Source organism: Triturus cristatus, chromosome 1_2 (genome assembly GCF_964204655.1).
Source record: "Triturus cristatus chromosome 1_2, aTriCri1.1, whole genome shotgun sequence".
NCBI lineage: Eukaryota > Metazoa > Chordata > Amphibia > Caudata > Salamandridae > Triturus > Triturus cristatus.
The window spans coordinates 1,188,682,923-1,188,708,413 of NC_140580.1; the positions used below are offsets into that span (position 1 = coordinate 1,188,682,923).

Consider the following 25,491-nt stretch of genomic DNA (forward strand, 5'->3'; position numbering starts at 1 on the left):
TGGCTGATCCGCGGCCCAGCTTTGCTTCACTGTATAATCCATGAAACAAAGCCAATGCACCATAGAGCGGGGCTTCTCTACAAGGGCCACTGCTTTGAAGATCACGAGCCCAAAGGACATTCCACAGGCCGGACCCACGTACCTGATGAAGAGGAAGATGGCTCTCCTGTAGTTCGTGCCATACACAACCCAGGAGGGCCCCAGGAATGGCACAATCACATCGATGAGGCCTGGGTGCATTTTGTCCATCTCATCGAAGAGGAAGACAGAGCGGCCACAGGAGCTGAGGTTACCCTGGATCCAGCGTCTCAAATCCTCCTAAAACCAAAAAAAAACACAATCAGCTTTCAAAGATGGCAGCAAATCCCTGATCCTTGGAGAGAACTTGTGTGAAGTGCTCACTGAACAAAACTGGATCTCGGCTCAGGGAGCTGGTAGCTCAGGGCTTTGCATCCCCACTCCAAAGATCTAGGTGCATCCTTCAACTCTCACCTTTGAATCCTACTAGAGCAACTCAACCTTTTATCCTACAGAGGTCAATAAAATAATCACTATTAAGTTGTACTCAATATTACTTTTAAAACATGTCAGGTTCTATCATACTTTAAAGCACACATACATTTGAAAAGGTCTTTTGCTGCTCAACCAGTAACTGACCAAAGAAACATAGAGGCTTGATGCCTCCCGGAACACTTCCAGCATCCTTTGGACTCAGCCGACTCGCATATAGCAGCACATCGTCTGTGTTGAGGGCCATGAGGTCTTCATGACCCCCCCACCCCAGCAGATCCCCGTGTTGTGCATCCATCCGAACCCTGGTTGCAAGTGGTTCCATTGCCAGATCGAACAGGAGCGGGGCAATGGGCACCCCCGCCTCGTACCGCATTGGACTGTAAAAGGCTCAAACAATAGCACATTATCGCTGCCCCACACCCACGGGGAGGAGTACAGCAGCCCAACATAGGACCGAAACCAGGGACTGGAATTCATCCTCTCCAGAAGTGTATGCAGATAGAACCACCCCAGAGTCAATGCTTTTTCAAAGTCTGTTAAAACGAGGGCAACTGGGGACGCTCCAAACCTACTGCATGTGCCAGAGCCACGTGAAGTCTCCTTATGCAGCGTCTGGTGCACCTTCACGGCATAAAGCAATTGTGATCCCAGTGGACTAAGGAGCACATCATACTGGCCAGCCTGTTGGCAAGTACCTTGGGCTGGAGCTTCGCCTCTGCATTAATCAGGGATATGGGTCCATGCACAATCTTTCGGCGGTCGGCCCTCCTTGTGCAATACAACTACCGTGACCCCACACAGGTCCTGAGATAGGAACCCATACCGAAGGGCCTGGTCGAACATTGCTCCCATAGGGGGAATGAGATCAGATTTATATTGCTGAAAGAATTCAGCCAGAAAGCTATTGGGCTCCGACGTCCTCCCTACCGGCATGACTCTTAGTACGGACGTCAGTGGGAGGTCTAGTGCCACCTTCTCCCTGGACAGACTGGACAGCAGTCCTCTCGGTGCTGGCAGAAGTCCAGGAACCAATGGACTACCGGTCGTCTAGTATCAAAGTCAAAGGCCAATCCTTCTTGGGTCGATAAATCATCCACTGGAGGTCCCAGCTGCACCTCGATGACACTCCCAGGTTCAGCAAACTCGGGTGCAACGTGTGCATCGGATCTTAGTCCTCGGTGCTACACGGCGGGAATGGGTTGAAGACTTTGGGCTACCAACTTGCCCCAGCAGGCTTCTTCAGCAGTTTTGTTCACATGCTGTGAATAGGAGGCCGGTTAGCTGCCTCTTGTTGTCTCTTGGCTTTGGCCGGGCTCTGAAGAAGGTTTCTCCTTGAGCAGAACACAGCAAGGACAGTTAGGGAGACACGATCTTGAGCACCACAAACTCTGACATTTCGCAAAAAATAGGACAATAATCTTACATCAACGGAGTGGCAAAGAACAATAGCCCTCATCAACATAGAAACACATAAGAAGCACGAAGAAAATAATAAATCAAATGTAATTTTTAAAACCCCAGCATCATACCTATTAATTGAATTGTTTACTTACAACACCTGCTTACTAGCCCTCCTTCTGACACCGAAAAATGTGCTGCTCACGGTTTTCTAAAGAAAACCTCTAAAAAACAACAGGTACATTAGCCAAATAAGCCAGGACAGCTGGTGAAAAGTTGGGACCGTCTTGGCAAATCAAGGATGCCCTAGACACAGTCCCTCTCTTTTGCTAGCCACCAGGTGCAGCAAGTGCAGTCCACAACAAGTCAGCCTCTCTTTGCCGGGTCCACAGTGCAGCAGGGCAATCCTTCCTGGGTTGTCCTTTCATTCGAGATCAGAGTTCAGGGTGTCCTACTTATGCTCGGAGAATGTCCTCAGGGAAGGATGAATTTGGTAGCCCATGGGCCACCAGGTTCCTTTCCACTTGATCACTTCCTGTGAAGTGTGGCTACTGGTCATCCCAGGATGCACCGTTCTACCCACTTCGAAAATGGTAGGACCCCGCAGTGTGGAGCTCCCTAGCCCAACCCAGAGGTATGGCTACCAAGGGGGCTACACGTCCCTGGAGAACCAGTTTCCTCTCTCCAGTCCTTAGTGCCAGCCTGTCTGCCTGAACTCCTGTATAATCCATTTGCCCTTCAAAGGCGGCTTCTCCTCTGAAGCTCACCTTTTCTGCCAACACCCGTGTGGATTGCTGTAGGAGGGAGGAAACACCTCGTTCAGAGCGGCCCCTATCGGATCCTTTCCTGGGAGTCGCTAGCACGTCTCCCCAGGAGGGACGAAAGCGGTCTCAGCTACAGGACCCCGTGTGCAACCAGTAAGGGCACGGGGGACTAAAGGCAACAAAGTGGCAACTTTGTTAAAAGTTGCACAAATCAACTTGTTACATTAATTTCGACCTGGGCATTAATGTAACAAGTTGTTTGACACCTTGGAAGGCCCACTGTGGTAAACACAAGGAGATGATGGACGGAGCGCTGAAACTTTTCAGACACTCACCCCCGGTCACAGATCTGGGTTGAATCCATCATCATTCTTTAGCTCACTTCGCCACCTCAGTTCAGACCCAGCTATATGCAAATCAGTCTTTACCCTGTGCCTCATGGGAACAGTCCAGCCCGAACTGCCAAGTCAGTTCTTTCCTGGACCGGAAACAAGCATCCTGGGACTGGTTTCTGGCTAACAGTCCTCATCAGCCAGGCTAGCTTGAATTTAGTGGCAAAGTGAGAAAGGGATCCACCCCTGGGCATACCCTGCCAACTTAGGGCGAGCAAAGCAAACACAAGGAGATGATGGACGGAGCGCTGAAACTTTTCAGACTCTCACCCCCAGTCACAGATCTGGGTTGAATCCATCATCGTTCTTTAGCTCACTTCGCCACCCCAGTTCAGACACAGCTATATGCAAATCAGTCTTGACCCAGTGCCTCAGGGGAACAGTCCAGCCCGAACTGCCAAGCCATGTCTTCCCGGGTCCGGAAAAAAGCATCCTGGGACCGGTTTCGGGTTAAGAGCCCTCATCAGCCGGAGAGCTTGAATCCAGTGGCAAAGTGAGCAAGGGACCCACGTCTGGGCATATCCTGCCAACTAAGGGTAAACAAAAGGAGATGATGGACGGAGCGCTGAAACTTTGACACTCACCCCCAGTCTAGGTCTGTGGTCGCACAGTTCCAGAGTTAGCACAGCTGAAGGGTGAGCGCATAACTCTGCGCTTGCTAATAGGGTGACCCAGCCTTTCCACAATAAAAACAACAGTTTTGCGTCAAACACATGTTCTGCCCATTACATATGTTTACCCCTGCCTTAGGACTCGATAGGCCTGGCATAGGGTTAACTTACACATATACCAGGGTGAAGTCTGGCTTTGCCATTACTTTAAATGGTGAAGTCGGGCCAACTGCTCAATCTGCATTTCCAGCCTGCAATGGCCAACTGGGAGTCTCTTTTTACTCGTGTCACCCCCAGCGTGGCACAGCTAGTGCTGCAGGCACTGGAGTGACCCTCTAACCTGCATACCCTGGTACCATTTACTAGAGACTTACAGGTAAATTCACTTGGCCAATTGGGTATGAACCAATACGACATACCAGCTTAAGGATAGGGTCACGGGCAGAGGTCTGATTATCAGGCCTCAGTGCACTCAGTCGAAAAACCAGCAGCATCAGTCCAAAAACTTTGGGGTGTTCATACAATAAGAGGCATTTCCTTACACTTTTATTGCACCTTTTAGTGGACAACAACAAAGGATAATGGGTCCTACTATTAGGTCACTTTAACCATAATTCTTACCTCTGTACCCTCACAGTTAGAGCTACACTGTTAGATCTCTCTCTTAAATCTACAGTGGTGCTCTCACAAACCATCCTAAGAGCTCCCCTGCTTTTGAAAGGTGTAGCTCATTTTCCGGGCGTGAGGAGAAGCCCTATGATGAAACAGGACACCAGGTCGACAGGTGAGGACTTTCATCCTTGATAGAGGAAACCCCGGAGACAAAGATCAGTTCACATCAGTTTAATTTCAATGTAGCCTCTTGTGCCCTCAGGATGGTTTATGTTATAAACGTTTGATGCAGAAAGGACAGCAAGCGAGACAATCGCAAGCGAGACGATCACAATTCATGTTTTCGAATAGTTTGTAGCATGGATCAGTAATAGATTCACAACTTGTGCATAGCCAAGAGGAACAAGCTTCAACTGTATCTATGTCCGCATTTTACCTATGCTGTCCTATGACCCATTAATCACCAGAAGAAGGGAGTGACTGGGGTTAAACCAGGCCTGCCATCCATCCTCCCAACTGCAATGTACAAAAACAAGGAGAATCCCGTTTCATGGTCATGCATGTGCCAAGATTCCCATCTCTGCAAAGATCCTGGAGTCAGTATGTGCGGGACGGTGGAACATCATCCTTTTTGTTTTTGTCCTGAGGCCTCTATACTGTAGGACCCAAACCTGAACACCACATGCCCCCTTTTGCAGCCAAGCTAGTAGGGTAGGGTGGTCCAATACCTACTCGAAGAAGTGCTGAGGCTGGAAACTCAGAACACAGCAAAGAAAATAACAGTCTTTAAACGTACCGCTACAGCCAGTGCTTTTACTTTTAAGGAAAAAAGTGCTTTATTCTACACGGAGCAAAATACTGCCCATAAATATATAAATTACGACGACAAAACAAGCAGCGCTGCAATTCGAGCTTGACATGATTCCTGGCTATTCGATTTTGCACAGGATTTTTCAATAATCATCAAGTCACTGTGTTTTTACAGTAAACCACAGCTTGGCGTTTGTTTACAAGTGCCAAGCCACTACCTCTCGACTGTATCACAGGCTTCTTGGCGTCGAATCACCCACCGCCTACTAGCTTGGATAACCAGGTTTATATGGCACACTAGGCAAGTAAACAGTCAAGGTTTTCTTGCCTGAAACGCTTTTCAGAAGCTGGCACATAAAGTCTCCCATGAAAGAGGGGTTTAATCCAGTACTTCTTCCAACTGTTGGAGGTTCTGGTTGGCACAGTACTGAATGTCACCATCTCACTGGCCAGCCCAAAGAACTCTTCCCAAGCCAAGGTGGACACCGAGGCAGGCTCAAAGTCCTGAAAGGGACAACCAGGAGAACACAGTTTCATGGACAAAACCAGCAAACCACAGTTCCTTGAAGGGCCTTGAAGTCATGATGCAGAGGAGAACCCTTCGCCCTCGATACACCCTCCTCAAACAGCAGGACGCTTTGCTGCAATCTCTTCTGGACAGCCTTTTACACTCATCTTACTCCTTTCCAGAGCAGTTCATTCAGCGAAGGTAGAAGCAGGTCACACTTCTACCATAGTTCAGGGCCTAAGTCCCATACACACCTCCTCATCAGCACGCAGCTAGGCAAGGAACTTCATAAGATATTCACTGGCTTAGTGGTTAAGCAACCAGCATTCCCCTGGATCTAGTAGGCATTTTCACCTTCTTCTAGACAGTCTTCAGATCTCCACACAAGGCAGTTCCTCACGTTGTGTTCCTAACTTGACAAGGAGGATGGAATAAAAGCCCCAAGCCAGACATCAGCGTTCTCTGCCATTCTACTTTTTGGGGCCTGGCACTGGTCGACCACAATCCTTGGTACAGGACTGTTTATTCTTGGCTTGACACATCTATTCTCTGCTATGTTCACATTTTGAGACATCCCTTCAATGAGACTCTGTATGCCAGGGATATCCACAGGAGGTCTCCCCAAACAATTCCAGCAGAAGGTGGATGCGTGCGAGTGGTACAGCCACATTTTTGTCACCCACATTGAACAGTAAGAAGGATTGGAGCTGAGAGTTTCCCGACAGGGAGCAGGAGACTAAAATACAAAGGAAAGGAAAAGAAATCCTCCACCTAGTACCTGTAACCTTGCTTCATTGATGATGGTGGGGAAAGGGGCTGAAATCTTACAGTGCCCGCTCCTAAATGAAAAAGTAGAAAGTATATTCTTCCCACATCTACCATTTACCAAAGGCAGCTGAAGTCAACCGGGACGGTTGAGGCAACACCCAGGTCTGCCTGAGGGTTCAAACAAGAGATCTACTGTAGGCTTAACGAAGCCCTCCATACAGAGGAAACCCCAAAAGGCCTTTACAGTAAAGCACAACACACTTCACGCTCACCCTACATTCCTGCATGCAGTGAATATGCACTCATCAACTATGTCCCAGAAGGATGGAACGAAAGCCCTGGTTGAATGAGACATGAAGGGCAAGAAGGACTGCCCCTTACACTATAAATCAATCCACCTACCGTGGACTCCGACATGCGCGGCATGAAGGGTGAGAAGGACTGCCCCTTAAACTACAAATCAATCCACCTACCGTGGACTCCGACATGAGCGGCATGAAGGGCGAGAAGGACTGCCCCTTACACTATAAATCAATCCACCTACAGTGGACTCCGGCATGCGCGGCATGAAGGGTGCAAAGGACTGCCCCTTACACTATAAATCAATCCACCTACCGTGGACTCCGACATGCGTGGCATGAAGGGTGAGAAGGACTGCCCCTTACACTATAAATCAATCCACCTACCGTGGACTCCGACATGAGCGGCATGAAGGGCGAGAAGGACTGCCCCTTACACTATAAATCAATCCACCTACCGTGGATTCCGACATGCGCGGCATGAAGGGTGAGAAGGACTGCCCCTTACACTATAAATCAATCCACCTACCGTGGATTCCGACATGAGCGGCATGAAGGGTGCGAAGGACTGCCCCTTACACTATAAATCAATCCACCTACCGTGGACTCCGACATGCGCGGCATGAAGGGCGAGAAGGACTGCCCCTTACACTATAAATCAATCCACCTACCGTGGACTCCGACATGCGCGGCATGAAGGGTGAGAAGGACTGCCCCTTACACTATAAATCAATCCACCTACCGTGGACTCAGACATGAGCGGCATGAAGAGTGAGAAGGACTGCCCCATACACTATAAATCAATCCACCTACCGTGGACTCCGACATGCGCGGCATGAAGGGCGAGAAGGACTGCCCCATACACTATAAATCAATCCACCTACTGTGGACTCCGACATGCGTGGCATGAAGGGTGAGAAGGACTGCCCCTTACACTATAAATCAATCCACCTACCGTGGACTCCGGCATGAGCGGCATGAAGGGCGAGAAGGACTGCCCCTTACACTATAAATCAATCCACCTACCGTGGATTCCGACATGAGCGGCATGAAGAGCGAGGAGGACTGCCCCTTACACTATAATCAATCCACCTACCGTGGACTCCGACATGCACGGCATGAAGAGTGAGAAGGACTGCCCCTTACACTATAAATCAATCCACCTACCGTGAACTCCGACATGCGCGGCATGAAGAGCGAGAAGGACTGCCCCTTACACTATAAATCAATCCACCTACCGTGGACTCAGACATGAGCGGCATGAAGAGTGAGGAGGACTGCCCCTTACACTATAAATCAATCCACCTACCGTGGACTCCGACATGCGCGGCATGAAGAGTGAGAAGGACTGCCCCTTACACTATAAATCAATCCACCTACCGTGGACTCAGACATGAGCGGCATGAAGAGTGAGGAGGACTGCCCCTTACACTATAAATCAATCCACCTACCGTGGACTCCGACATGCGCGGCATGAAGGGCGAGAAGGACTGCCCCATACACTATAAATCAATCCACCTACCGTGGACTCCGACATGCGCGGCATGAAGGGCGAGAAGGACTGCCCCTTACACTATAAATCAATCCACCTACCGTGGATTCCGACATGAGCGGCATGAAGGGTGAGAAGGACTGCCCCTTACACTATAAATCAATCCACCTACCGTGGACTCCGACATGCGCGGCATGAAGGGCGAGAAGGACTGCCCCTTACACTATAAATCAATCCACCTACCGTGGACTCAGACATGAGCGGCATGAAGGGTGAGAAGGACTGCCCCTTACACTATAAATCAATCCACCTACCGTGGACTCCGACATGCGCGGCATGAAGGGCGAGAAGGACTGCCCCTTACACTATAAATCAATCCACCTACCGTGGATTCCGACATGAGCGGCATGAAGGGTGCGAAGGACTGCCCCTTACACTATAAATCAATCCACCTACCGTGGACTCCGACATGAGCGGCATGAAGGGCGAGAAGGACTGCCCCTTACACTATAAATCAATCCACCTACCGTGGATTCCGACATGCGCGGCATGAAGGGCGAGAAGGACTGCCCCTTACACTATAAATCAATCCACCTACCGTGGATTCCGACATGAGCGGCATGAAGGGTGAGAAGGACTGCCCCTTACACTATAAATCAATCCATCTACCGTGGACTCCGACATGAGCGGCATGAAGGGTGAGAAGGACTGCCCCTTACACTATAAATCAATCCACCTACCGTGGACTCCGACATGAGCGGCATGAAGGGCGAGAAGGACTGCCCCTTACACTATAAATCAATCCACCTACCGTGGATTCCGACATGAGCGGCATGAAGGGTGCGAAGGACTGCCCCTTACACTATAAATCAATCCACCCACCGTGGACTCCGACATGCGCGGCATGAAGGGCGAGAAGGACTGCCCCTTACACTATAAATCAATCCACCTACCGTGGATTCCGACATGAGCGGCATGAAGAGTGAGGAGGACTGCCCCTTACACTATAAATCAATCCACCTACCGTGGACTCCGGCATGAGCAGCATGAAGGGCGAGAAGGACTGCCCCTTACACTATAAATCAATCCAGCTACCGCGGACTCTGACATGAGCGGCATGAAGGGTGAGAAGGACTGCCCCTTACACTATAAATCAATCCACCTACCGTGGACTCCGACATGCGCGGCATGAAGGGCGAGAAGGACTGCCCCTTACACTATAAATCAATCCACCTACCGTGGACTCCGGCATGAGCGGCATGAAGGGCGAGAAGGACTGCCCCTTACACTATAAATCAATCCACCTACCGTGGACTCAGACATGAGCGGCATGAAGGGTGGTTTTTCAGCACATACATAAAGGTCATGTATTCTGATATTGCACCACAATTACATTTTCTTCCTGTATTTGTTTATACTGTATTGTCTTTGTGTTCTTATTTTTACAGGTGTAGGGGCACTGTGAAACTTTGAATACTTTCTCAATAAGAATATCACTTTCTGAGTAGATTAGTGTTCATCTATGGTCTGGACTGAATGACTAGGCCGCTCTGGCATTTTGACCCTACTGAACATAACCAGGGCCCATTCCTGCGCCCGTTCTGGTTCAGTATCTTTTTTCATCTTGACATGGTCCTTCGCCAGAGAGAAGTCTTACAGATGGAGCGCACAGTCCATTTAAACCAGTGTCCAGCCAATCTTCCATCTACTCCTACACAACACCCAACATTAGGGAAGTAACCTGAGCTTTGGCTAATACCGAGCCAAGGGGAAAAGATGTCCACTACAGAGCCCAAGTGTTCGAGAGCCTGCTGGGTACTGCAGCACTCGCCCTGCGAGGAGCTAGACCGATGATGAAGCATGTCACCTAGGTGGCTGAGGGCTACTGCATCTGGGGAACCCCTTTACATCCCCCTACCCCCAACGAGTTCGGTGGATGCCAGTGGACTAAAGTTTAAATTTCATTCTTGGTTACACAGCGGAACAGCACACCAATTTGTTGTATAGCTTATCAAGTCTGGAGCGGTTGTGTGCTGGACCGCGTTAAATATTTCCTCTCCTTCCCCTTTATTGTGGTCAGTACAAAAAGGGCCACTGTAAGGACTCATGAAATGCCATGGCCTAGATGAACAACCCAACCAAACAATAACAAACAGGAGATTATAAGATGGCCAGTGGCTGAAGAAGGGCGGGGACTGACCCAAAGCCCACTCTCTGTATAATTTTGTATTGTACTTTTGTGACAAATTGATGATGGCATGCATTCCACACAGCTGAGGTGGTTGGTACCCAGACCACAAAAAAAGTGGTCAGGCATAAAGATCTTTGGTCATTCATTACACCCTACCCTCTGCTGCCTTCAGATGTGTTCTCATTATATAGTCTTTAGTGGTCACACCAGCTGCGGCCACATTCTCTGCTGTTAGAACTTTAAAGGAACCTAATGTGCTGTCATCAAGCCACTGAACCCCTAACTCTCTTCTGTCATCAGACCTGTGGCTGTTGAATACTCGTGCTGGTAGAGCTGTGACCACTAAATACATGTGCTAATGTCAGACCGGTGAACTCCATATTCTCTGCAGTCAGACATGCAACTACATACCCATACTGCCATCAGACCTACGACCATCACATGCTTTACTGCATCTCACCTGCAGTTGCCACATACTCTGCTGGAATCTGACCAAGGAACCCCATTTCGGCTGTCACTACTGTGACCTCCACAATCAGCTATCATCCCATTTGTCACCATCAGAATCGTGCCATTATCACATCTGCGACACACTGAAGGTTGCAATCACCCTTGTGGCCACCACAAGCAGGCCGTATTCACAACATCGGCTGCCACATACTAAGCATGCCACATGCTCACGTGGTCATCACATCTGTCACTGCCATATATGCCGTCATCAAATCAGCGATGCCCATTGCCGCGAGCTAAGTGACTCTTATACTCATGATGTCACTAGAGCTGCGACTGCCACATATTCTGTTGCTGTGAGACCCCTGCCCCTCACATACTCCGCAGCCTTCAGACTGCTGGACCTCACATACTGCGCAGCCTTCAGACCCGGGGCCCTCACATACTCCACAGCCTTCAGACCCGGAGTCCTCACATAGTCCGCAGCCTTCAGATCCGTGCCCCTCACTTACTGCGCAGCCTCGAGACCCGGGCCCCTCACATACTCCGCAGCCTTCAGACTGCTGGCCCTCACATACTCCGTAGCCGTCAGAATGCTGGCCCTCACATACTCCGCAGACTTCAGACTGCTGGCCCTCACATACTCCGCACACTTCAGACTGCTGGCCCTCACATACTCTCTGGCTGTTAGAGATGAAGTCATCATACTCTGCGCAGTCAACTTGTGTTCATCGTCACGTCTGCAGCGTTCAGACTAACGGTAATCTTATCCTCTGCTACAACCAGACCATGCCTCACCACACAGTTGTTCATCAGACCAGAGAACTCCAAATTCTATGTAGTCGTCAGGCCTGCGACTATCACATACTCTACCACTTAACCAGCCCATGCTCTACTCATTCTCTATCATGGTCCAACCCATGCTCTCCACAATCCAACTACTGTCCCCCACATACTATGCCAAGCTCACATCTGTGCCCACCTTGTATTGGTCAACATGCTCAGCGTGCGGGAAATGCAGGGTTGGAGAGAACTGGTGCACGTATGGGCTGCGGCTGCCCAGACGGTACAAGTGCTTCAGCAGCATTGAGCTGACATAGGTTTTGCCGGTACCACTCCAACCATGGAAGGACAGCACCAATGGCTTCACTGGATCCGGTGTCTCCACAAAATTAGATACTGCTCTCACAAGGAGTTCCCTGGCCAGATGCTGGCCGAAGACATTGCGGGCGAGGTCACAGTCCAGCTCTGTGGAGAATGAAAGGAAAATTAAGAGTGTAGTTTACTGGACACCAGAATCAAACCCGCCTCTAGAAACCAGATCCATGGACCTAGATCACCTCCTGCATCCCAACCACCAGAAACCGTTTTCCCGTAAAAAACAATTAAAGAAAAAGTAAAAAATAAAAAGAGAGAAAATCTGACACACCAGATACGCAGAACCTCATCAAAAGAAAACACTTATCAAACTGAATCTACGTCACCAAAAACCCACAACCTGACCCACCAGCACTGACCCACACATGATCCAGTTACTCTGCTCCTGGAGAAACAGAATCTGATCTGCAGTGGGGTGTCACACCAGCGTCCGAGATGGCCACTCAGCGCTGAAGCTCTGGCCGATTCTCCAACATTCTGGATTAATGGGCCGATTGCTACGGTCAAATCTGGTGTCCAGAGCAGGGACTGGGATGGAGATATACCCCACCTGGCAACCGGGCCGGCCCGAGCCTTGGAGACCTCGAAGTGACAGGGACCGCAGGTGAGGCTGAGGTATGGGGCTACTGAACCCCACCGGATCAGTGGGCTGAGCTCCACTGACCCATGCTGCTCATTCCGCCCCTAGAGCGCGCAGGTGAGTTGATGGGCTGGGTGCCACATGGGACAGGGAGGACGCACTGCTGCAGTCTAACATCGGCATTGAGGTACAAAAGGGGGTGGTGATGGACGGAGCATCAGAACCAATCAAACACTCACACCCAGTCAACAGATCTGGGTTTGATCCTTCACCGTTCTTTAGCCCACTCTGCCACCCCAGTTCAGACATGGCCATATGCAAATCAGTCTGACCCTGTGCCTCATGGGAACAGTCCAGCCCGAACTGCCAAGCCATGCCTTCCCTGGACCGGAAACAAGCTTCCTAGGACCGGTTTCTGGCATTTCAGCCGTCTTCAGCCAGGCTTGCTTGAATCCAGTGGCAAAGTGAGCAAGGGACTCACGTCTGAGCATACCCTGCCAACTTATGGCGAACAAAGCGGTACAAAAGGGGGTGGTGATGGACGGAGCATCAGAACCAATCAAACACTCACACCCAGCCAACAGATCTGGGTGTGATCCATCACCGTTCTTTAGCCCACTCTGCCACCCCAGTTCAGACATGGCCATATGCAAATCAGTCTGACCCTGTGCCTCATCGGCATTGAGCCATGGGCCTCATCTCAAGTGACATCGACCCTAGGCCGCTGCGTAGCAATCTGGCCCCTCACCTTGAGCAGAGTGGAGCTGCTCTCCTTTGCCAGACATCGGGCGAGGGGCCTGTCTGGTACTCACCTGACTGCCAGCACCAGCCTCCCTGCGATTCGGATTTCTCCCGCTGGAGCTTGGGTGGCCTATCTCTGGAAACTTGGATCGAAGCCAACTTGTTGGGTCCTGGCGAGTGACTTTGTTGCTTGCACCCTGCTGAAATTACCCTAGTGGGCCCCCACCCTACCGTCTTGATGAGCTCCCCTCATGTAGACCCCCACTTTAGGATTTATCGGCTGGGTGCTGTGACTGGGGTCCCCACGTTGCTTGAAGACCCATAGATGCTCTGAGGCTGACTGTGGTTGCTTACCCCCGCGTGCTGTTGTGTGTTCGGTGACGGAAGCTCCGGTCTCAACTGTTGGATCCCACTACTGCAGGTGCCTGCCAGCCCTCCATGCCCAGATTGAGACTTCACATAGTGCCTACCTGCCTGACCTTCGACACTAACCCACCACCGGTATTCCCAGCTCATAACTCCTGCTTGCGCGGTTTAAACGGTTGCCTGTCATCTCTAATACACCTCTGTACATCAGCTCACACCACCGCACGTCCTGCCTGTGTGGCATAGAATGAGGCGCACAGACCCAAAGCAGAGGAAGCTGCCATTTGAATGAGCAAAGGACCTTGATAGATCAGATATCCCTGCTAAAATGGTGGAGAACGAAGCAGGGCTGCAGGCTCCAGAGCAGCATGCCACCACTGAAACCCTCATGGCAGAGACACGATCTGTATTGCACGCCATGGATGCGCACTTTGATGCCCTCACTTGTGCACGGGAGAGCGCCTGGACAGGCATCAGACCGGCCTAGATGGTGCAGAGGAACATCTCTCCACGCTGGATGATGGTGCAGTTAAGATGGCAAAACAGCTGGACAAGCTGGAACGTCTCGTCAAAATCGTTGAAACAAAAAAAACGAAGGCTTGGAGGCTAGATGAAGCTGCAACAATTTACGCTTAGTTGGCATTGTGGAATTCTCAGCAACCGGCAGGATGGACCAGTTTGTGGAACGTCTCCTGACGGAGCTTTTCGGCCATGAACACTTTACTACTGCATTTGTGGTGGAGTGCACCCATCGCTCCCTTGGTCCACGACCCCCCCACCAGAGCCCCCAGCTCCCTATAATTGCCAGTCTACTAAATTTCAGTGATCAGGATACTGCGCCCCGGATAGCCCGCGAGCATGGACAGGTGCAATATCAGGGCTTTTTTCCAGATTTCACCTTGTTTGTCCAGAAAGCAAAAACACATCTCCCCCCTGGTATGTCACAGACGTTTGCTTCATCTTGAGGCCTGCATCAGTACTTGTCTACCTACAGCACGTATTCTTGTGGGGTCTGCATATTGATACACCAGTCATTTTCTCTTACTCCTAGAGTCAATTATACAGACATGGGTGGCAGATACGTAGCAGTCGTGGGACTTCTGACAGGTCAAGTGTTGTTACTTAATGTTTATGCCCCGAATGTTGACTCTACTGACTTTTTCAGGGATCTTCAATCTGTGGTGGAGCGAGCAGACAATCACGTTATACTAGGCGGCAACCTAAACATATGCCTAAAACCTCTCCTAAACTCCACTGCTGAGATACCCAGTGGCAAACCGAGATCACTCTGCATCCTTTTTGTGTTACCCACTCACTTCAGGATGCTTGGCGCTATCGCCATATTGCAAATACAGGGCACACGTTTTACTCGGCCCCACACAATACCTGGTACGCTTGGTCTACTGGTTGCTCTTGGTGGTGATCCTCCCCTGGCTAGGCAGCATGACCTCTCTTACACGTACTATTTCAGACCATGCTCCGGTTCGGGTTGTGTTGGAAGTCCCCTTCAGGGGAGGGGTGGAGCACGGCTGGCGCTTCCCTGCAATGCTCTACATGACAATGTTTACAGTGAGGAGCTCTGCACAGCCATAGTTGAATTCTTTGAACTCAATGTCGGATCTGTGAAAACGCATGCCACCCTTTGGGAAGTCTTTAAGGCCTATATCAGAGGCATATGTATTTCTAAAAATGCCTAGATCATGCACAACATTCATGGTGCTCTCTCAGGAGTCGAGGCTGCCCTGCACAAACTTGACAATGGTGATACGCAGCAGCAAGTTGGACCACAACTTCTTTCCAGTGTGTCCCTGAAACGAATTTTGTGAACTGGCCTACCGGTAGGAGACTCATCTGGGGATATACGCTGTGGCTAGAAGCTATGGTGAGGACTAACGCCTGGGTCGCACGTTTTCACGAGTGCTCTGCCCACAGAGTAGTCTCCATATTCCAGGAGCTCCTACTTTAAGACGGGACACGAGCCATCGACAGTAACGATGTGCTTGCAGAGCACTCACGTTACACTTGTTTATATACTTCTCGCTATTCAGCAGAGGTTGGAAACGTGGCTAATTATCTAAGATAGCGATGGTCTGGGTCTCCACGCCACAAACAGTTACCTAGTGAACCAATTTCTGAAGAAAAGGCAATTAATGCCATTGACTCCCTGGATGGGTCCAAGGCACCCAGACTGTATGGCTTCATGGAAGTTTTTTTTTTCTTTTTACAAAGTCTACAAACATCTCCTCGTGCCTCCTAAACTGTCCATGTACACCAAGTCACTTGACTGTGTTTTACCACTCCCCCTCTTCATGAGGCTGTAATCACACTAGTGATAGCCGGTATGGACCCGCTATACTGTCAATTCTATAGACCTCATTCATTGTTAAATTTCAATAATATGATCCTGGCCAAAATAATTGCGATCCAGGTTTCCCTCTTGCTGGAAACCATTATCTCGCCTTTGCATCCGGGATTCGTTCTTCACCGTTCTACATCTCGAAATTTGCATTCTTTAATTTCAGTCCTTAATAGAATCCCACCTAAGTTCCTGCAGCAATAGTGTTTCTTGAGGCAGAGAAGCACTTTGATTCACTGGAGTGGGCTTTTTTGCTGCAGAAACTGGGTCTGCCCCTGGGGTTGACCTCCCGTATTATGCTTCTTTACTCCCAGTTGAAAGCCGAATTCAAGCCAATATTTTCACTCACTGCTCCATTCGCAATAGCCAGGGATGTCCACTGTCCCAGTTATTGTTTATCCTGGCCATGGACTCAATGGTTCTGCATTTACAAGAAAAACACCTCCACTGAGCACCTACATTTCACAACCGGCCCCCTGCTCCTCGTTATATGCAGACATTTTTATGTTTGTACGTCAGCCTGCGGTTAACCTAGCTCTCGTTGTCTGCAAGCTTTTAAGATGTGGTCGATTTTCTGGTCTTCTAATAAATTAGGGAAAATCAGAATTGTTTCCGCTTACCGATGCTATAACACAAGTAGTGTGCAAATATCCTCTGAAATGGTGCTGAGACACATTGAAATATTTGGGTGTTCACGTTCACCACAATAAAGAGCAGGTTTTTCGGCTGAACTACCAACCGGCGGTCTACCGCTTGACAAGATTGAGGGATTGATTTGCCAACCCCTTTCCATGGCTGGCTGCATAGCCATTATTAAAACTGTGGTCCTCCCCTTACATCCCAAACATCCTTATCCCTTTCACCAATGCTTTTTTCACCACGCTTCAGAGGCTTCTCCCGAGGTTGGTCTGGGCAGGCCGTAGACCATGAGTGGGATGAGACGCTTTGGTGCTCCCTTACGACGCGGCAGGTTTGGGATACTACATTTCTGACTATTACCTAGTAGCGCAACGTCCGTATGCGCACCATTGGTATCATAGGAACGTGCGTCTTCCATGCAACAGAACCAAGCGCGACGAAGCATGTGGGGTCCTGTTGTGCTATCTTCTTCCCTAGGGGATCCCTTGGATTCTGCAGACATTCAAACCCTCTCTACCACCTGCTAGGCTTGCAAAAACGTATTTAACTACTTGGTGGGGATCTTTTATATTCTCTTTCACTACCACTTTCAGATAACCAATGGCTACCCCTTGCACTTGAGACCCTTGACAAAAATACGCTGAGGAGGCGTACATTACCCACATTCGGGAATCTTTTCCCAGATTGTCATATTCTTTACCAATCTCAAGACGCGTGCTTTGCTGCAGCAACTCCTTTGGACTATTTTGTAATGCGACGCGTTCATAGTACGCTGCGTGCTCAGATCCCCTCCTATCCACTCGCCCCTGAAGAGAACACTTCATTGACCACATTCATCAAGGGTGCAGATGGTGGACATCTAGTTTCTAAACTGTCATGCATGTCTGGCTCTACTACCAATCAGAGAAAGTCGTATCCAGGACTTATGGGTGAATGAATTACAATACCCTTTGATGGATCAAATTTTGTTTCATTGTTATGTTAAGTTAAAAGAATTTGCAGGGCGCTTGAGTAACCAAGGGTGTCATGGCGCTAACTGGAACTGAACATGCTGAAGATGGTGTACTTAATCATTAACAAGCCAGGTCTTGATCTCTTTCCTAAAAGCAAGCAGTGATCGAAAGGCTCTTATTTGGGCCGGAAGGCCAGTCGGCAGCTTTGTTGTGCAGCATATGATGCTCCTACCTCCCCAGTTAGCCGTCCGGATTCTGGGGATCACTAGTGTTGAAGCTTGCGGAACGTAGGGGTCTATTTGGGATGTACCATCGGGATGCATGCCTTAGAAACTCTGGACCTGTATGGTAGAGTCCTTTGGGCACAAGGCAGAGGGCTTTGAATTTTACCGGGCTGCAGATCGGAAGCCAATGTAGCTTTTGGAGCCCGGGGAGATGGAATTAAATTTTGGAAGATTCAAAATCATTCTGGCTGCAGTATTCTGCACTAATTGAAGCTTACTTACGTGCTTTTCTTGCAGATTTATGAAGAGACTGTTGCAGTGATCAAGTTTTTCTTGGAGTTATTAGGGGTATAAGGTAAGGTTTTTCTGATCAATCTGATCATATAAAAGGATGATGATACAATAGGTGAAGTTTGTTGTTGATGATGACTCACAAGTTGTCGGCTTCGGGGACAGGAGTTGGGGGGGGACCCAGCATATCTGCCACCTGATCGGGGACCAGGAAGGAGCTGGCTTGTGTTGTTGGTACTGTCCGCTTGGGCTTTCGATGTCAAAAATAAGGATTATGATGATCTGACCCAACAAGTAGAGACTTAAGATTTTTATGTAGGGATTACTGGTAAAGAGACAATCCAAAATGTGGCCTGCTAGATGTGTGGTCTCCGTCAAGAGTTGAATAAGTCCTAAGGACTCGGAGATATCAAACAGAGTAGCAGTATCTTTCTCCCCTAGAATAGAGAAATTATCAGATAGCAAGCTATGTTCAACTACTAATTGGAAGGTTTATATAAAAAAAGAATTTGTCCCAGGTGGGCGATATGGGAGCATTCCATTAAACAATTTCTGATTTTGACTGCCTAAATTATTGCTGTCAACAACCCAAACTAATCTCCCCCAATCACAGACCTAAATTAATACACTTCACATTTTTTAGGCGTACATACAACACTCCCTGCTCCCCGGCAAAGACTGCCCCACAAGCTTCTCTGCATGTCCTAAATGTCCTGCCAGTGACGCTGATTGTGCACATCTTACTTGGACGTGCACCAACATTTGAGATTTTACAATGGATGTTTTTTCCCAGCTCTCCTTAATGGTAGGGATTACTCTTACTACGGACACCCTCCTCGCCCTACTAGGCTATGTGCATAACGTTCCAAAGGGGGTCCAAGGCTCACCACACCAGCGCTGCTACTTGCAAAGTGTGAAATAGCTCTACATTGGGGAAACAGCTGCCACCCGAATGTGGCTGGATGGCTTAAGAGCCTCACCTTCTGCGGCAACCCTAGTGAAATCTATGCTTTGCTACTGCCGCCCTCGTCTCGCCCGAAGGACATTTGGCAACCATTTCATACCAATTTACAGCAATGTGAACTACTGAACACCCATGCAGCTTATTACCCTATGACACGTTGAGTACTCCACAAAAGTTTGTGTGTTTTTGCCTAACTGCTGTTTCTACATGGATAAAACTGCTTTTTGACATGTTGCATCTTATGCAATAAGAGCGTCATTGCATGTATAAAACTTTCACTGTTAATGTTCTGACTGTCACACAAACGCCACTCTTCCATGATGTGGGCTGTTTTTTTTCTTCCTTTTGGCACGCAATACAAAACGATAAATACAAAAAGCACAAAAAAGACGTAGAGAACCCCCAATAATCCAGACCCAAAGACACCAAGCCCCAACAATAGCAACCATAACCACCAGGGACTCTCTAAATAGTACATAAGCTCATGGACCACACCCAACAGACCACACTCAAAACTAGAGACACCAGAATTACAAAAAGACCCACTGAATACACAGAACAAGTTGCAGCAGGCTCTTAAGCATCAGATCCACTAGCCCAAGAACCACACACTCTGGATACCCAGGTACTAGACATCTGGGAAGCATATCCACGAGTTGCCTCCCAGAAGCAGACCCCTTCCGCCATAACACAAAAGTCGAAACATACCGGACCGGTTCCTTGTGAACAAAACCAATGCAGCGTCAAACAATCCGACCAGCCACAGATATCAGGACCCACTTAACGACAATAGCAGAGCCAGGGTCTACCTACCAGACAAGAGTCCCCTAAGAACCAGTACCACAAGATACCTGTACCAGGGCCACCAAGACCTTGGAATCAGAATGATCTGACCAGAAATAGACCCACAGGATTCCACTCAGGAGCAAACCCTGCATGACCACAGCATAACTTACGGAACCAACCGAGAAACACACTAGCAGTACTACAATCTGACCCAGTGAACTGACACAATCAAACCTATTGTGTCCTTCCCTCTTGGAACAAGAGACACACCACACCGATACCTCCCTGAACGAGGCCCAGCAGAACCCAACCCTTAATTAAATGCCCCGACTTTACCAGGACGGTTTATCAGACCCCGATCCTCAGCTCTCCCCACGCCAGAAGACCAGCATTCACCCCAAGCAAGATCAGGTCTCCCTGTCCCACTCCTTTGCTCCCCCTCTTCTCCCTGATGCACAACCCTCTACACTGTCCTCCTACTAACCTCTCTTGTCACTTATTGGCCTTCCCCTTCTCCATCCCAACCCTCCATTCCAAGTTTGCTTTTACTCCTCATCAGCCAGGCTAGCTTGAATCCATTGGCGCAGTGATCACGGGACCCAAGTTTGGGCATACCCTTCCCACTTAGGATGACAAATGCAAAAGAAACAATTGATGGACCGAACGCTGAACAATGCAAACACTCACCCCCAGTCACAAGGATCTGGGTTTAATCCATCATTCTTTTGCTCACCGCGAAATCCCAGTTTGGGCCCAGCCATACGCAAATCAGTCTCGACCTTGTTCCTTATGAGGACAGTCCTGCCAAGCTAGATCCTCCCTGGACTGGAAACAAGCATCCTGGGCATGGCAGGAAGACATTACATGAGAGATGTAGTGCAATGCAGTACATGTGCGGATAAAATGTGCTAGGTGTATGTGTGCTTGTGAGAAGCGCAATACATAAAGGGTGAAGAGGCGTGCAGCACATATTGAATGGTTAAAGACAGGAAAGCTTCAACACTGAACAGTGCTCACAGACAGTGTGTGTGATGTATGCATGGGTACATGCAAAGGTACAACGTATATCGGTGTTGAACAGTAAGTGTGCTGATAATGGACACTGAGTAAATCAGCCTGCTGTGGTGCAAGGTATAGAGGACGATGGGCTGGATTTTGGGAACCCCAGGCCTGTCTGCTGAAAACATGAGGGGGAGAGGAATCCCCCTAGACAGATGTGTGTTGCTGCATTCCTGCGAGCTGGGTGGGAACACACGCTAAAGGGAAGGAAAAGACTCCCTTTACATTGCAAAAGATTGCTCTTTGATTCAGTGATGGATGACAGGGAAGGGACCAGGACACACATGTCCACAGGAAGGGAGTTGGGGCTGATAAGAGAATCATAAAGAGTAGGACTGGAGGTCCTTTTGATGCACATATCATTGTGGCCGATATCCTTTTTCCTTGTTAGCGGTGGGCACACCTGGAGAGTGTGCCGTATTACATTGAATGCACTGCCCCTAGGGCACTGAAATTCAGAGCAGCTTTAAAGCAGCCACTCAGTGTTTCACTGTGCAGGAGCAACCCAGCTGCACACACCTACAAGTGGATGTCTGGGGAGGGGGAGGGGGGGGTTTATAGGACCACCTTTACCCCTTCAAGTGGCTACTATCAGGGGGCGCATTGACAGTGCGCCTCCTGACAGCTACTTTGCTTCTGCACTCAGTAATACGGCATGGGCGCAAAGGTATTCCCTCATTTGTATGGGGCCACACCCCCATGAAAAAGAGTGTACACCCACTGGTGATAGCGCTGGGGCTATCTGTGCGCCGTCGTGATATTTGTATTACAGAAAGGACCGCACAAGCATCTGCGGCCCCTTCTGTAATACCAAAGTGCCTCTGGGGTGCCTGAAGTGGGCACACATGCCTGTTGTGCCACTGGGATACTTTCTATAATATGGCCTCAGATGGAACTCTGGTCACTACCATGAATTATGTTGTGGACCCTCAGCTTCAGAGTTATGCCTGCTATAACAGACCTCTTTCATGAAGGAAGATGAAGCAGAGAAGTGCCCACTTCAAAAGAAGCAGAACCCCAACATCAAACTTCAAACACCCAGACCCTAAATTACATCTGGTGTCTGGAAAAGGACAACAAGAAGGGGAAGTTGAGTCCCCAAACATTTGTCATCTGTCAAGCAGTCAGACGGGCGTGAGAAGGGGAAGCTGTGCAATATGTCTGCCTGTGACTAGGACGGGGGGCAAAGGAGACATCACCCAGGGCACAGATCACCTGCATGCTTGCCAAGACCTGTGTGCCCTGGGAGGGAAAGTTGAGAGCGTTGGAGGGTTAGCGGTTCAGTCGTGAGCCCTGCACAAGGATTCTCTGAGCGAGGTGTGAGGCTGTGTACCAATCAGGCAGTTGCCCTTGTGCAGTATTGGCTCTGCAGCCCTTGTTTGCCAGGAAAGGCCTGCGTTGTTCTGAGCCAGATGGGAAGTCCTGGGTGGGAAGCACCAAGCCGCACCGTGGTGGCCCCATATGCCAGAGGGGGTCCCAGAGGGGGTCACCAGCGAATTGAGTTTGGGCCAAGTGTGCAGAACCTGTATGCAATGAGGGGTAGGGCGATCACCTAAGGAGTCTGCGCCATGGTCACGAGTACCACGGCAACCCCGTAAGTCAGAAGGGGCTGCCAGTGTCATTGTGGCCTAGAGTTCAGGCCGTTGGTCTGAACCAAAGAAGAACTGCTGCGATCAGTGACTCAAGCATTGCTCGCCGTCATCTACTCCTGACGAAGTCCCTGAGGTTTACTAAGATGCCACGAGAGCACTGGCGCTCCAGTCGGTAGCCAGAGGATCACACCAGCAGCTCCCTCTCTGTTGGGTGGAGCAACTTACCTTTTTTGTCCGCTTCGTGGGAGCAACTCCTATTACTGGAACCCGGCCGGCAGCACTGCTTGCCAGGAAGAACGGCACGACTTCGCCGTACAGGATTGGCTTGGGAGGGCACTCCCTGCACCGCTAAATACTACCATACTGCTGGAGCGGATAAAACTGAAACCGCACCTTTGAGGCCCCAGGAGACTTGCTGCTAACGATGCTGAGACACCACAGACACTTCCGACTAAGTTCCTAAATGATCAGAAAGGAGAGCTTGAGTATGGCCTAATAGTTTGCATTTCCTGACGTGAGCACCAGTGAATGGGAAATAACCATGAACATGTTGCATGAAGGTGGGTGGGTCAGATTAGTCTGACAACTACTAGAACCCAGACGTCTATGAGAAGGATGAAGATGTTGCTTCTGAATGTTGTATTCCTTTGCATGTGTAGAATTAGAAATAAAATACTCCTTTTTAGTTCTCGCCTGAGCCAGTGCGCATGCGCTGCTCAGCGAGGCTTTAGTAAGGACTTCCGAGTGTGACGTGTGTTATTTTTTTTTGCTGACAGCCTATTGGCCTTTGCACATCTTTCTAAGAGAGACAGCAAGCTATTGGGCAAAGGCGGGTTTTTGTCCCACCTTTTCTTAGAATGTTGACGCCTACGGCCTAGACCTTGTGGTTACGCGCAGAGGCACGCAGTGTGCCATCTGCTTCGGGTCACATTTCAAAGCTTGTTTTTCATCGCTTTCACTTTCGCAGCAGCCTTCTTACAGCGCGCGCACCACTTGTGGGACGCTGCAGCTGCATTCCTCGCATCCCACGGCGTTTTGCCTGCGGGAGCGAGCAGCTGCAGTGCCTCCTTGTTTTTTTATATTACATGATTTCTTAAATTAGTTTAAGGCCCTTTAGAAAGATGTGGAGCGTCACCTTGAGTATCACTGTTTGTATTCCTCGTTTGACTCAAACTGCAGGTAATATCCACAGTCGTGGTCCGTCTGTCTCCCCAAAGCTTAACGTGAAGGATTCTCCATGCTCCATTCACACACGTCACTGTGGACAGACCAGAACTATCAGTTTAGTCTGTCTGTGAGTCTCCAAGGACACTTAAAGGCAGTGTTCTACAGCTGCGCACAAAATAGGAAAACAATTTTGGGTTCGGCGGAGCTCCGCCCCCTTGGATCTTTACAGCTCGAGCCTCTGGGTGACCTCGCTTTTTCCTTTTCGGAAGTTAGCGATCAAGGATATCGCGATACTCGCAAAGATAATCCAGCCATTAATGACATCATTGGTGGGTACAGGGCTATTTTAGTTGACCCAGAAAGAAGAGTCTTCTTCTGTTAGGTTCACTCTTAAGCATTGTGTTCTGTTTGCGAACATATTCTGGTGGTTTGTTGTTGAGGGGGTCGGACCTTCGACATAATTCGCCGTCCTATTGCTGCTAGGCAGGTTTGAGGCTCACGGAGATGAAGTGTTGGAAATGTACAGTATTTAAGAGAAATGTGCTTCATAAACCGTACTAGCCATCATGCTGGTATATTGATTGAATGATCGTATTTCGGAAGTCCGGTGTATTTAATTAATGACATTTTACAGTTGGAGGTTCTTTTCATAGCAGGATGCCGTTTTTAGGTCTCGGCTGCGAAGGCTGCGCTTGCGCAGTCTATCTCCGAGATTTAATGACTTGGAGAAGAGGGGCTTGAACCCGCCCCTCTTCTCCCCTGTTCTCCATTGGCTGGCCTCTTGAATGCTGGCCAGCAATTGGAGAAGAGGTCAGTCATTCCGATTAGGCCCCGTCCTTTTCGGATCGGGGGGCGTGTTTTTTGCAAGAAGTCTCATTCTCTCAAAAGACAAACACGCCCCCGAATCCGAAAATGCCGCTGCCTTTCTCCGAGGCATTTCTGCTCTGCCTCGGAGAAAGGCAGTGGTGTGCCTTTTGCTCTGCCTTGTTGTTCCTCTGGGAAGGCTTTAGTTTTTACCTGGTCCGGAGAGAGGCTGGCTGTGCCGCCCAGACATAGGCCCATTGACGAGTGTGACACAAAGGCAACCGCAAACATTTTCAAGCGAGGCTTTTGTGCGAAAGAAAAGGCCTGGCCGCGCAGAACCGATCAGCATTTTAATCATTTTAATTCCCAGTCTCCGAGTCACGAAGCTCTGCGGAAGTTGGGCAGCAAGCGAAGGCTGTGTCTGTGGGGGCGATTGCTGAATGGCTGTCTTGCTGTGTTGTTTTGGGGCCTGCCTGGGGATACAATGTTGCTTTAAACGCCCTCACCATCTGCCAACAAACTTTCTGCCTCTTTCGCGAAAAATAGCGTTTAAAGAGAGGCTGGCTGTGCCGCCCAGACAGAGGCCCATTGACGAGTGCGACACAAAGGCAACCGCGGTCGCTATAGACTTTTGACCGCTAGAGAAACATTTTCAAGCAAGGCTTTTGTGCGAAAGAAAAGGCCTGGCCGCGCAGAACCGATCAGCATTTTAATCATTTTAATTCCCAGTCTCCGACTCACGAAGCTCTGCGGAAGTCGGGCAGCAAGCGAAGGCTGTGTCTGTGCCTCTAGTCACCTCTCAATGCTGGCATGCTGCCGTTCACCCTTCACTAATACAAAACAAGCCCTGGCAACGCCAACTGGTCTGGCTTTAATGTGCTAATGCATGCAAAATGCGTTTGTGCATACCTGTTTCCATGCGTTCCAGCATCTCCCTGCCAATTTTTGTTTTTTTTTAAAGCAGCTGGATTGTGTGCTATTACATGTGTCTGTGTGACACCAC

At 49.4% G+C, this 25,491-nt stretch overlaps 1 protein-coding gene across 1 annotated transcript in view; it reads right to left on the bottom strand.

The window, feature by feature from the left end:
* Window positions 1-25,491, bottom strand: part of TOR2A (torsin family 2 member A) — a 119,176-nt gene that overhangs the window by 78,870 nt on the left and 14,815 nt on the right. The window contains exons 2-3 of the mRNA XM_085614132.1: window positions 11,791-12,056; window positions 143-318 (exon numbers count right to left, since the gene is read on the bottom strand). Of these exons, the coding sequence (XP_085470258.1) occupies window positions 143-318; window positions 11,791-12,056 (442 nt within the window). The remainder of the gene's footprint in view (window positions 1-142; window positions 319-11,790; window positions 12,057-25,491) is intronic.